Genomic DNA, 13,135 nt, shown 5'->3' on the forward strand with positions numbered 1-13,135 from the left:
AACCCTCAGTGCCGTGAGGAAGGGCGGGCGATCCCCGTGCTCCTGGTGCCGCCTGAGGGCAGCGCGGCCCCGCCGCTCCCGAGGCCGCTCCGAACCCCGCTCCTTCCCCCGTTCATTCCCGGCGCTTCCCCGGAGCCGCCCGGGATCGCCCCGGTGCCGCCGCCGGGGCGGCTCCTCCCGCCGGGACCCGGATGGGCCCGTACGTGACGCGGGGGCGCGGCCGCTCCCCCGGGCCGGAGCGGAGCGGAGCGGCGGCCGCGGGCGGGCAGCAGGTGAGCGCGGGCGGGGACAGCCGGCCCCGCTGCCCTCAGCCCTCCCTCATCGCCTGCCTCCATCCCCGGCGGGGCTCCGCTACCGACCCGCGGCAGGTGAGGGAGCGCCGGGGAGGCCGCGGGGCTGCAGGGGTGAGGGGAGCGGAGGGACCGCGGCCGGGGCAGCCCCTCGCGAGCGGTGCTGCCGGTCAGGCTGTGTCCCCCTGGCATTATGAGAGTTAATTTTTAATTAGTTATGAATGAATTATTGGTTATTTGCCTGAGTGTTGGCGTGCCCGCCGCCTGGTTTGTGCTGCCCCTGTGGTGATGCCTGTGCTCCTACAGCTGTCAGGCGGCTCCGAGCTCTGAGAGCTGCGGGATTCCGTGAGGGGCAGTGCCAGCACCAGTGAGAGCTGCCCCGGTGTTCTCAAAGCTGTGGGATTCCATGAGGGGCAGTGGCAGCCCCGGTGTTCTCAAAGCTGTGGGATTCCATGAGGGGCAGTGGCAGCCCCGGTGTTCTCAAAGCTGTGGGATTCCGTGAGGGGCAGTAGCAGTGAGGGCTGCCCCGGTGTCCTGAGAGTTGTGGGATTCTGTGAGGGGCAGTGGCAGTGAGGGCTGCCCCGGTGTTCTCAAAGCTGTGGGATTCCGTGAGGGGCAGTGGCAGCCCCGGTGTCCTGAGAGCTGCGGGATTCCGTGAGGGGCAGTGGCAGTGAGGGCTGCCCCGGTGTCCTGAGAGCTGCGGGATTCCGTGAGGGGCAGTGCCAGCTCCGGTATCCTGAGATCTCTGGGATTCCACGAGGGGCAGTGCCAGCACCCGTGAGTGCAGCCCCTCTGTCCTTCACCATGGTCACTCCAGCCCCCAGCCAGGTGTCCCTGCTGTCCTGCAGTATCACTGGGATGGACACTCCCATGCTGCCCATCCCTACAGCTGTCTTTGCTCTCATCTGTAAAGTTGAGTTACACAGCCCTTTCATCATACTCTGTGGTGTTTGTGACTATGATGATGGGATTTTACAGTCCAGTTTATTGCCCCTCTTCCAGGATGTTTCTTTGACACAGATTCATTGGAATTTACTGGATGTTGTGTCTTTTCCCTCTGTGTTCACACAAACCTTACAATCATCTGTGTCTCTTGAAGTTGGTGATGCAGACTTTCCTAAATCAGGTCTCATTTACCCCAGTTTCTCTCTAAAAGGGGGAGCCTTCTAACTTCTCATAAAAGCACATCCCAAAGAGTTACCTTTGGACAGGAGTTTGTGTGAGACTCCTGTGATGTTCATCAAAACCTTGCTAGAAAATGCTTTGACTGTATAACCAATATGTCATTTCTTTGTTGGTATGTAACTTTTTTTGGGTTTGTAACTTTGCCAACACTGGTGCAACCTCAGAAGGTATTTAAGAAAAAGTTGTTTAAACCAATATGGAGAAGCTGAGAGAACAGCAGAGCCTTGAAAAGCTCTTATAAAACTCAGCATCAAGCCCAGTTCAAAGGTTGCTGTCATTCTCTGGGGAATGAAGGCAAACTGGCAGGGCCAGCTCATTTACTGAGCTGTCCCCAACAAAGCTCCAGGAAACAATCCCTGCTTTTAAATGGCAGGTGAAGGACTGGAAGGAAGCATTTCTGGTAGAGTTGGATGATGCTGATGTGATATTTGATTTAATGATAATTTTATTTATTGGTGATGTTTTCTCTTGATCTAGACCTAGATTTATTTGAAAGTGAAATGGAGGCATTTGCTTAGTTTAAATAAATAAATTCTGTAAATTTAATAAGAGATTTAACAAAGGAATATTTCTGCACATAGTTTAAAATAATTATTGCAGGTGCTTTGAGTGCAAAGAAAAGGATCAGCCCGGGTTTGGATGGGGCTTGGAGCAGCCTGGTCTGTGGGCATGGCAGGGGGGTGCAATTGGAGGATCCTTAAGGTCCAGTTCAACCCAAACTGTTGTGGGGTTCAGGTGGATGTGTTTTCTTCATGAAATGTGATTAACTTGTGATTTTCTTTCAGGAGGACTCTGCTCCTGTCAGCACAGCTCTGTTTCACTGCTCCCTGGGTGAACAGGTGAAGCCAGCCCAGAGAGAGACTTCACTCACCTTTTAATGAACACCAGAAAACAGGTTCAGCTGGTCACTCATTGATCTTTTTATTGCCACTCCTGGTTCTCCAAATCCTGCTCTCATCATGGCCTAAACCTCTTTATTGAGGGGTTGTTCTGTGTGGATGTTCCAATGGCACAGAAGGTTGGTATCCTGAGCACAACATAATTCATGCTGTCTCATGGCTTTTTTTTAAACCTTAGTGTCATATTGAAGATTATGAAAGAGGGAGAAAAATCTCTTTCTCTTCTCTTTTCCTCTAGCTCTTTTAGGAAAGAGACCTTTTTGGTGCAGTGCCAAATGGATGAACTTACCCCAAAACCCATTCTGTGGTCAATAATGCTGACATAGTTAATGGAGTGAATGTTGTTTATTCACACTAAACTCCATTTAGTGAAATCTATGGGACATCCTTGAAAAATGCAGACCAAGAACACATTTTTGATCAATCTTCTGTTCTTTTGAGTACTCTAAAGAGAACTAGAAATAGCAGCCAAAGCACTGGTGTCAAGTGGCAGCTTTATAAATAATTACTTTCACAGTAAATACATGCTCACCCTCAATTTTTGACTGTGCATCTTATAAATGCTGATCTGTAAGTTTTTCTGGCTGATAATTTGTTTATTTATTTAAAGGAATCCCTAGCAAAAGAATCTTTAATTTATATTGAGTCTATTCTTTATCTGTGAGGCATAGTTGAGTTGTTTGGATAACTGATGATGTCAGAATAAACTTTCTTTTAGGACAAATATTAAAATTGTTAATAGGGTGTGGCCCTTCAGAAGCTCTTCCATCCTTATTTATCTGCCTGTGCATTGGGCTGGGGTGGAAAAATGATTCTGAACTGTAGAGAAAAGAGAAATTAAATCTCTCTCTGAGCTGAGCCAACCCTCTTAATGATGTTTGGAACTTCACAGTAGCTACTTCTCTGTGTTTACTAGGGTGTTAAACAGGATCTAGGATTCATCTCCAAATTTTGTGGACACCCCCACAGAATGTGGAGATTTTCAGGAGATGTGGAGATGATCCTGTCTCCATGAAGTTCCTGTTTTGTTCAGGAGCATCCCAGCTCTGTCTGGGTTCCCTCTGAACTCAATATTTCCTTTAAGAGTTGAGATCTAACAGTGTGCACAATGACTGTTAGCACCATTATTAAGGCAGGTTTTAAAAAATTTTATGTCATTTTTTCTTCCTGATTTTGAAGGGAAGCATCCTTAAGTTAATAAATAAATGTGCCAGATGTGCTTGTACAAATAATCCTCCTCTTTCTGTATTTTATACTGGTTTGAGAGAAGGTTTGGAGGTGGAGAAAGCCTCTGGTGGTGAAATGTCTTTGTTAGGGAGTAGCGATGCCGCTGGACAACAGGGATTTTACATAATGCAGTGTAAGGAGAGCAGCGGGCTTCCCTTGCAATTATTATTTTTGTGGTGCAGTCTGTCCGTGCATCCCATTCTCCCGCTGAGGATGGGCTGAGAAGCCTCAAAGTGTTAAATTGAGATGATAATTAGCAGCGTGCTAAGGAGAGTTAAATATTCCTGTCCCACATCCCGTGTGTGCTGTGAGAGCTCAATATTCGTGTCCCACATCCCGTGTGTGCTGTGAGAGTTCAATATTCGTGTCCCACATCCCGTGTGTGCTGTGAGAGCTCAATATTCGTGTCCCACATCCCGTGTGTGCTGTGAGAGCTCAATATTCGTGTCCCACATCCCGTGTGTGCTGTGAGAGTTCAATATTCGTGTCCCACATCCCGTGTGTGCTGTGAGAGTTCAATATTCGTGTCCCACATCCCGTGTGTGCTGTGCTGTGATGCAGCGGGCAGGGGAACGCCTGCTGTCCCCGGCTGCAGAGCAATCCCGCTTTTCCCATTCCCAGGGAATTCCAGAGCTCTCCCCGTGCCCGTCTGAAGGTGACAGACGAGCCGGGTGTCGCCAATGTGGCACGGACGCGTCCCCGCATCCCGCCCCTGGCAGGGCCGGGTTCCTGCATCCCGCCCCTGGCGAGGGACAGGCTGGGACAGCGGCCACCCAAATCCTCGCAGCAAATGACATTTTCCTGCAAAGCCGCGCCGGAGCCAATCGCTCCCTGCACCGTGCAGCCAATGGATGCCGGGCTCTCCCAGCCCCTGCCAGCGGCTCGGCGGCTGGAGGGCCTCGCAGCAGCTGTGCCCGCAGCCTCTCCGGGGGTGCCCGGCATCCCTGCTCATCCCTGCTCCTCCTCCTCATCCTCCTCCCGGCAATACCGCCCCTGCTGCTGTGGGAGCGCTCGGGGTGACGCGGCCGCCGCGGGGAGCGCGCAGCCATCGGGGTAATCCGGGTTAGATTCATTTGGGTCTCCCTTCAGCAGTGCCACGGCCTCCTACCCAGCAGAGCTGCTCCCCAGAGCCAGAGGGATGGTGGTAGTCACGGGGCAGAGCAAAGCGAGTGCCACCCCGGATGATGCCATGTCGAGCTCGGATGCAGACGATGATTTCCAAGAGCCGGCCACTCCCACCGCCACCCAGGCAGCACAAGCGCTACCTCTGCTGCCCCAGCAGGTAAGAGCTCACCTGAGACGGGCATGATCGCGGCAGCACAGACTGCTCAGGTGCTGAGGAATTCAGGATTTGAATAAAACTCAGTCTCTTGAATGTATTTGAGTAGCTCGGCAGCTTTACTTACAAATTCCATCCAGGTTTGGATGGAGACATGCAGTTAAGTGTTTATTCTGGTCCTTAAGGCAGCCTGGGATGCGATAGTAGGATTTAGGCCTAATGTAAACAAATGCAATTTTTTTTTTTTGCAGTGTATAGTATAGTCTGGTTGTGTAAAGGACCAGCAGAGTGCAAGTCCCAAGGCTGACCTGAGATTTCTTCCCTTTTTTTTTTTCCCTCTCTGTGTAAGACTGGGAAAGAGGTTTTGTTTTGTTTCCTTTCCCCAAAAGAGCCAAGAGGAGGCATTAATATCTCAAATATCTGCTATTCCAGCTGAGTGATTTCTGCTGTTTCAGATTCCCAGCTACAATTAAACCACTCACTGATTCCTCCCAACAGCCAAACATCCAAACTTTCACCCCTCAGAGCTCCCTGATCCGTGGCAGTGGGGCAGGAACCACACATTGACAAACTGCAAGTGTCCTTTGGCAGCTCCTCTCTGATGTCCTGGTTGCTTTTGCAGTTCCCAGAAGTTGTCCCACTGAACGTGGGGGGGATGTTCTTCACCACCAGACTGTCCACGCTGCGCAGGTACGAGGACACCATGCTGGCAGCCATGTTCAGTGGCAGGCACTACATCCCCACAGACGCTGAGGGCAGGTACTTCATCGACAGGGATGGCACCTACTTTGGGTATGTGCTGTGCTTTTATACTTTGTAATACTTTGTGATAGTTTGGTTTTGTATCCCAGTAGTTTTCCCAAATGGTTTACCCCAGATTGTACCCCCTCCCTTTACCTGTGTAATCCCTTTCCTTTGCTGAGATCATCCTCAAATCCTCACCCTGGCTCTCTGTCAGTCACTCAGCATCCCATCCCCTCCATCTAGAACTTTCTGTCCAGGACATGAAGTGATTGGCCAGAGGCCAGGGATCAACCCCCCAAGTGGTACCCCATACACTGACCTAAATGTCCATTTCCCAGTACCCATCCCTTAATTTATCTTATTGATCAGTAAATGTTATCTGCTTTAGGTTTCCACCTCCCTTTAAATGTAACTCAGCATCCCATCCCCTCCATCTAGAACTTTCTGTCCAGGACATCAAATGATTAATCAGAGGCCAGGAATCACCCCCCCAAGTGTTACCCCATACACTGACCTAAATGTTCATTTCTCAGTATCCATACCTTAATTTTTCTTATTGGTCAGTAAAATGTAACCAACTTTAGGTTTCCACCTCCCTTTAAATGTAACCTTTTAAACTTGTTTTTAACAGCTCTTTATCTTAAAGTGCAGCATTTAACATTGCACACCTTCAAAGCATCACAGGAGTAACTGCAGTTAAAAATTCTTTGTTGGTTGTGCAATGGGAAAAGAAACACACGAAATGCTTTGGATTTGTGCATTGTCTCCCCTAGAGTATCTCCTTGAATTTGTGCATTGTCTCCCTAGAGTATCTCCTTTCAAGGTATCAAGTTGTTTGGATGGTTTAAAGAAGTGTTTGGAAATAGGAAACTTCTTGCACAACACTGGGTTTTAATTGATATTCAGTATCTGTAAGGAAGAGGGAATGGAAGGAATTAATCTAGGATTTTTACACAGTTGTAAATATGATGTTTTCAATCTTTAAATGGGATATAACTGCTAAAATAAAGCACAAGCCTTTAAAGAATTTCTTTTTCTAAATTATTTTTGTTGCTAGTGCCATATTTCTTCACCTCCAGGATTCCTTCCTTCCTGCTCAGCTTTAATTTTATTTTTAATTAAACTAACCATGATTACTAATGCTGTGTTTGAGCTGGGGTGAGATTGCTAAGAAAGATGATCAGTGTTCCTGGATTCAGGTCTTTGCCCAAAGAACACATTGCAATTTATTCCAAATTTCTTGTTGCTCCTTTATAGACATTTCCTTATTGCCTTCAACAGAGGAGCTTTGAATTATTTTCAAAACACTTTTGGGTTGTACCATAATCTGGGACAGAGGTAGATTAAACCACTGTGTTTACTTTAAAATAATTCTGTCTTTACATGAGGCAATTGTTGGAAAACCAATTAATTTGTGATGTTATCAACCTCATTGAAAATACAGCTGGAACAGAGAGCCAGGTTAGCAGGTGCTGTATTTGTTGTCATTCTAAGATTGTAGTAATGCTTTTTAATTTGATAAGATTTTCTTGGTTAACACTTATAAAGTGATTTTTTTTGTTTATTTGATAAAGGTTTTGTTGATTAATACTTATAAAGTGATTTTTCTCTCTGTCAAAAGATCCTGTTGCTGAACAGTGTTTCAAAACTACGAGGAAATGTTCTCTCTCTTTTTAAAAAATTCTGATTCTTGATGATCTGTGATGAGAAACCTCCTTTGCAGATGTCCCATCCATTCAGCTGGATCTGTGTGGAATAAAATGTCCATGAAAATGATTCTCTGGGAAAATGCAGAAGTTTATTTTGTCCCAGACCTAAATTTGAAATACAGTGACCACAATTTCTTTCCCATGAAACACTCTGGCCTCTTCTGTGTTATAAATGGTTTCCTCCACAATGAATGTTTGGTTTAAAATCCACTGATATTTCTTCAAATGAGTTTTGACATCAGCTGAGGCAAAATGTGAAATAATGGCTTGGAAAGCTGAACGTGGCAAACGGTTTTACAAACAAATGTTGGGAATATGGCTCATTTATCTCAGTTACTGTCTCAATAGAGCAAACAGTGAATATCCAACATTTCCTGTCCTTTCCCACCTGCAGCAGTTTTGGCAGAAATGTGTTTGTTAATGATATTTTTGCTCTTTTTTTTAGAGACATACTAAACTTCCTACGGTCGGGTGAGCTGCCCCCCCGAGAGCGAGTGAGGTCAGTGTACAAGGAAGCTCAGTATTATTCCATAGGACCCTTGCTAGACAATCTAGAGGATATCCAGCCTCTTAAAGGAGAAAAAGTTAGACAAGCTTTCCTGGGCCTAATGCCATATTACAAAGGTAAATAAACAAAGTAGCACTGGCTGTTTCTTCTGGTGGGGTTGCAGTGTTAAACCTCTGCTTTCAGTCTGCTCTCAGCTCCCAGACTGAGCCCATTGCTGCTGGGAAGTTTATTCTGTATTTTTTATGCTGTTTGGATCTTTGAGGTCTCCACATCCTGCTGCATCCCAGAGTGTGGATTTGTGTGCTTAGAAGGGAGCAAGGTTAGGCTGAAATGTTATCAAATGAGTGGGTTTGTCTGCATTTGTTCTGTCAGGACTTGCAAGTGAATAAACTTGGCCTTGTAGTGAGGCCAGATAACTTGGCCATGTAATAAGGCCATCAAGCTCACCAGATAACTGAGGTCTATTTGATTATTCTATACATTATATAATATACATTAATTATATAATTATGTATTTATATATATATATTATATAATAAGGCCACCAGGCTCACCAGATAACCGAGAGTGATTTGATTATTCTAGATTTTATATATTTATATAATGTATATAATTTAATATATATTTTATATATATAATATAAAATATCTACTATATATATTTTATATTGTATATATAATATATATATACAATATAGTATATATATTTATATTTTATATATATTATATTTTTTAATATAATAAGGCCACCAAGCTCACCAGATAACTGAGATTTATTTAGTTATTGTAGATTTTATATAATTATATAATGTATATAATTTAATATATATTTTATATATGATTATATAATATATTAATTTATATATTTTTAATATAATAAGGCCACCAAACTCACCAGATAACCGAGATTGATTTGATTATTCTAGATTTTATATAATTGTATAATGTATATAATTTAATATATATTTTATATATGATAATATAATACATTAATTTATAATTCTTTTATATAATAATGCCATCAAGCTCACCAGATAACCAAGATTGATTTGATTATTCTATATTTCGTTATATATATTATACAATATATAATATTATATTTTTTATTATTTATAATTATATGTACACATATATAGAATAGAATAGAATAGAATAGAATAGAATAGAATAGAATAGAATAGAATGATTCTGTAATTATATATGAATTTATATATTTTTTAAATAAAATAAGGCCACCAAGCTCGCCAGACAAAGAGATTGATTTCATTATTCTATACTTTGCTCCATGCTGCTGATATGCTGCTGAGAGCAGCTGCAGTGAAACGTTTCACATGAAATAATTGTTTTTGATCTCTTTCCCTTGCCCTTCCTCGGGACGCTCCACCCGCGTCCTTCGCAGACCACCTGGAGCGGATCATCGAGATCGCCAAGCTGCGGGCCATGCAGAGGAAGGCCAGGTTTGCCAAGCTCAAGGTGTGCGTGTTCAAGGAGGAGATGCCCATCACTCCCTACGAGTGCCCCCACTTCAACTCCCTGCGCTTCGAGCGCAGCGAGAGCGAGGCCAAGCTCTTTGAGCACCACTGCGAGGTGGACGTGTCCTTCGGGCCCTGGGAGGCCGTGGCCGACGTCTACGACCTCCTGCACTGCATCGTCAGCGACCTGTCGGCGCGCGGCATCACCGTGGAGCACCAGTGCATCGGCGTCTGCGACAAGCACCTCATCAACCACTACTACTGCAAGCGCCCCATCTACGAGTTCAAGATCACCTGGTGGTGACTGGGGGCACAGAAAAGGGTCAGGGGACTGCCACAGGACAAATGTGCTTTCAGGGTCACCTGGTGGTGGCACATCGAGGGGTGAGAGGACTTGTAGAGGATAAATGTTCTTTCGAAGTCGCCTGGTGGTGGGTTGTGGTGGTAAAGAGGGGTGAGAGGACTTCTAGAGGACAAATGTTCTTTCACCATCGCCTTGTGGTGAGTGTGGTGGCACTGAGGGCTCCTAAAGGACAAATGTTCTTTCACCATCGCCTTGTGGTGAGTGTGGTGGCACTGAGGGCTCCTAAAGGACAAATGTTCTTTCACCATCGCCTTGTGGTGAGTGTGGTGGCACTGAGGGCTCCTAAAGGACAAATGTTCTTTCAAGATCACCTTGTGGTGAGTGTGGTGACACATCAAGGAGTGAAAGGACTTCTAGAGGATAAATGTTCTTTCAAGATCATTGGTGGCGAGTTGTGGTGGCACTGAGGGCTCCTAGAGGACAAATGTTCTTTCACCATCGCCTTGGGGTGAGTGTGGTGACACTGAGGGGTGAGAGAACTCCTAAAGGACAAATGTTCTTTCAATATCATGCGGTGGTGAGTGTGGTGGCACTTAAAAAGGGTGAAAGGACTTCTAGAGGACAAATGTTCTTTCGAGATCATCTGGTGATGAGTTGTGGTGGCACTGAGGGGTGAGAGGACTCCTAAAGGACAAATGTTCTTCCAACATTGTCTTGTGGTGAGTGTGGTGGCACAATAAGAGGTGAAAGGACTTTTAAAGGACAAATGTTCTTTCAAGATCATCTGGTGGTGAGTTGTGGTGGCACTGAGGAGTGAAAGGACTTCTAGAGGACAAATGTTCTTTCAAGATCACCTGGTGATGAGTGTGGTGGCACTTACAGGACAAATGTTCTCGGCAGTTGCCTTGCTGCTCACATTCCTTGGGATCAGCCTGCTGGCAGGGGTTGGGAAAACCTCTGGAAACGTGACAAACCAGCCTGAACTCAGACTGTTGGCTCAGGTACCTTAACGAGGCACAAAACAAAATCACCTCATGCAAAGGATGGAGGGGAGTGGCTGAACATCTGCTCAAAGGTGCCACCAACCACGTGGCTTCGGGATGGAATTGCAGATTTTTCCTGCATTTTTGAGAATCTGGGGTGCTACTAAAGCTGACATTTCAGTTTTACCCTCTTAGAAATGTTTTAGTTCCTCCTTCAGCTTTATAAAGTTTGAGTCACACCCAACACAAAGATCTGGAAATGTCATTTTGATGTACTAGATAATTAAAAAAAAAGGAATATTCCTTATATATAATTAATTGTTGTCAGGGTTAAGCTGTATTTCTTTTTTAATTAAGAATCTACGTTGTGAATTATAATGTTGTACTTCAATTATTTCTGTTGTTATCAAAAGGAATAGCAGATCTGGAATATATTCCTTAATGCTTTTAGGAATAATAACTGTTCATGGAAGACTTGTGCCTGTTTTTAGCCTTAGAAATTTTAAATGTTTACAATATCTACAAAAAAAAAAAAGCTCTTTAGAATCAGGTTATTTGCAAAGGCTTTTGGTAAATGAGAAAACCCTGTCTGTATGTTCCTATTAGCAGCAGTAAGAGGAATATTTAATGTATATTATTTTACTACTGACTCTTTTTACATTATGTGATATTCAACTTTATTTTAGACTTAAAGTCAGATGATATTAGACGACAAGTGCTTCCTTCACCTCACCTTTTTCAGACAATTAAATCTTAATTTTATCCTTCTTCTTGACCCTTCTTGGTGTCATAGGAGGAAAAACAAAATTCAAACTTCATATTCAGATACTTCTCCACTCTAAAGCAGTAGGAAATTCCTTTCCATGCTGGAAGAGGCAGCCACTGCAGAATCATATTTTCTTTGGAAGGTCTTTTTGTACTTCTGACATCAGCAACCACATCCCAAATTTCAACTATTGAATTCAGCCCAAAACTGAGAGGGAGAAAAGTCTGAAAATCTGATTGTTTTGTGAAGTACAGAAAACCCCAACCCCCTTGAAGTGGCTTCAAAATAATCTTAAAGAGAAAGAAAAAGGAAATATTTGTATATTGCATTCCATTGGATTAATTAAAAAGCTAATTACTGATGTAATTAAAGGTTTTGTAACTTCATTTTACCCTGGACAATTTATAGACCCCACTGGCTTTAAGCTGTGGTTGGCATTACTGAGCCCTGAAGATTTTTAGGTTTTCACACACTGCACAGAGAACCCAAGATAGCTCTAAATTTTGGGCTATGACAAAAAAAAATCCCTCCAGTCTTTGATTATCTTTCTGCATATAAGCAGATTTCAGAGGATAATTCTATCTCCTGTATATAATTCTCTAACTGGAAATCACTTTCCAGAACAGCAATTCATAGTTCATTTTACTTACACGAGCTTAGGATAAGTTTACCTCCACTTTCACTGTGACTTTTCTAAATGGATTTTGTTTTGCTGAAATATAAATTGTATGTGTCTATGCATTGTAACCCGTAATGCCTTTGAAAATCCAGCCTGGATGCTAATGATCAGGGTTTGGAATTCTCTCCAAATGTGTTTTGTTAATAATTATGTTGATGTGTGATGTTCAATACTGTGAGTACTGCAGTGTATTATTTCTTAGTACTTTTGACTTTTCAGTTCAGGTAATATATAATCTGTATGTTTTTTATTTAAAACACATAGAAGAAAACGTGGATATAAAGGTTGTGTTGTGCAATAAATTATGATACTGAAAATTTGGAATTCTGGCTCATCTAGTCTGCAGCCACTGCTCTGTTTTTCCTCACCTTCCCTGGGATTTGAGTGTCCTTTGCCTAACTGCAAATGAAAATTAAGCCAGGAATCTCTGTCCTGGGCTGTTTTAATGGCATTTAGGTGTTTATTATAATTTCCTAAGCAGAGGCACTGCTGCAGCGTGTGCTGAGAGACCGGCTGGGATGGATCATTGCAATGACTGACCCATCCTTCCCTCCCCACCCATCCCTGTGACACAGCACAGCAGCTGCTCCCGTTTCTGCAGTGCTCAAAAAGAACCTTTCTGCCTCTGTTCAGAAGGATTTCCCCTTGGTCTGAAGTAATTTCCTTCTGTCCATCTGTCCGGCTGAAGCGCTGCCTGTCTCACAGTGGGATGTCCGTGCTGAAAAAAGAGAAAAAAAAATAAAAGAAAAAGAGATAGAAGTCAGGACACAACACTGGTACTGAGCACGCAAAGAGGAGTTTGAAATAGCAGCGGGTATTTTGTATTTTTATATTTCCCCAAGGCAGCTCTGGGATGCTCGTGTGGGGCCAGGGCCGGGCCCTGGAGCCCTGCGGAGCTGCTGCGGGCTCTGGAGAAGGAAGGGAGGCTGCGGGGCGGGAATTCACCAGCTGGGAGAGCTCCATAGCAAAAAACAGAGGAGAGGGGCTGTGGGCGCGGTCACAGCAGCAACCCAGCCGTGTGCCAGCCCGGCCCGGCCCTGTGCCAGCCCCGCTCACCCTCACGGCGCCCGGCCCTGTGCCAGCCCCGCTCA

At 44.4% G+C, this 13,135-nt stretch overlaps 1 protein-coding gene across 1 annotated transcript; it reads left to right on the top strand.

Moving 5' to 3' along the window:
- The first annotated feature begins 265 nt into the window (after positions 1 to 265).
- KCTD7 (potassium channel tetramerization domain containing 7) lies at positions 266 to 12,358 on the top strand. Its single transcript, XM_058817723.1, has 6 exons — positions 266 to 368; positions 2,261 to 2,493; positions 4,691 to 4,883; positions 5,503 to 5,672; positions 7,779 to 7,957; positions 9,240 to 12,358. The coding sequence occupies exons 2-6, from the start codon at positions 2,474 to 2,476 to the stop codon at positions 9,614 to 9,616; spliced, it is 939 nt and encodes a 312-aa protein (XP_058673706.1). The 5' UTR covers positions 266 to 368; positions 2,261 to 2,473; the 3' UTR covers positions 9,617 to 12,358.
- Positions 12,359 to 13,135: the final 777 nt, after the last annotated feature.

The sequence above is a fragment of the Ammospiza caudacuta genome, chromosome 20, assembly GCF_027887145.1.
Source record: "Ammospiza caudacuta isolate bAmmCau1 chromosome 20, bAmmCau1.pri, whole genome shotgun sequence".
NCBI lineage: Eukaryota > Metazoa > Chordata > Aves > Passeriformes > Passerellidae > Ammospiza > Ammospiza caudacuta.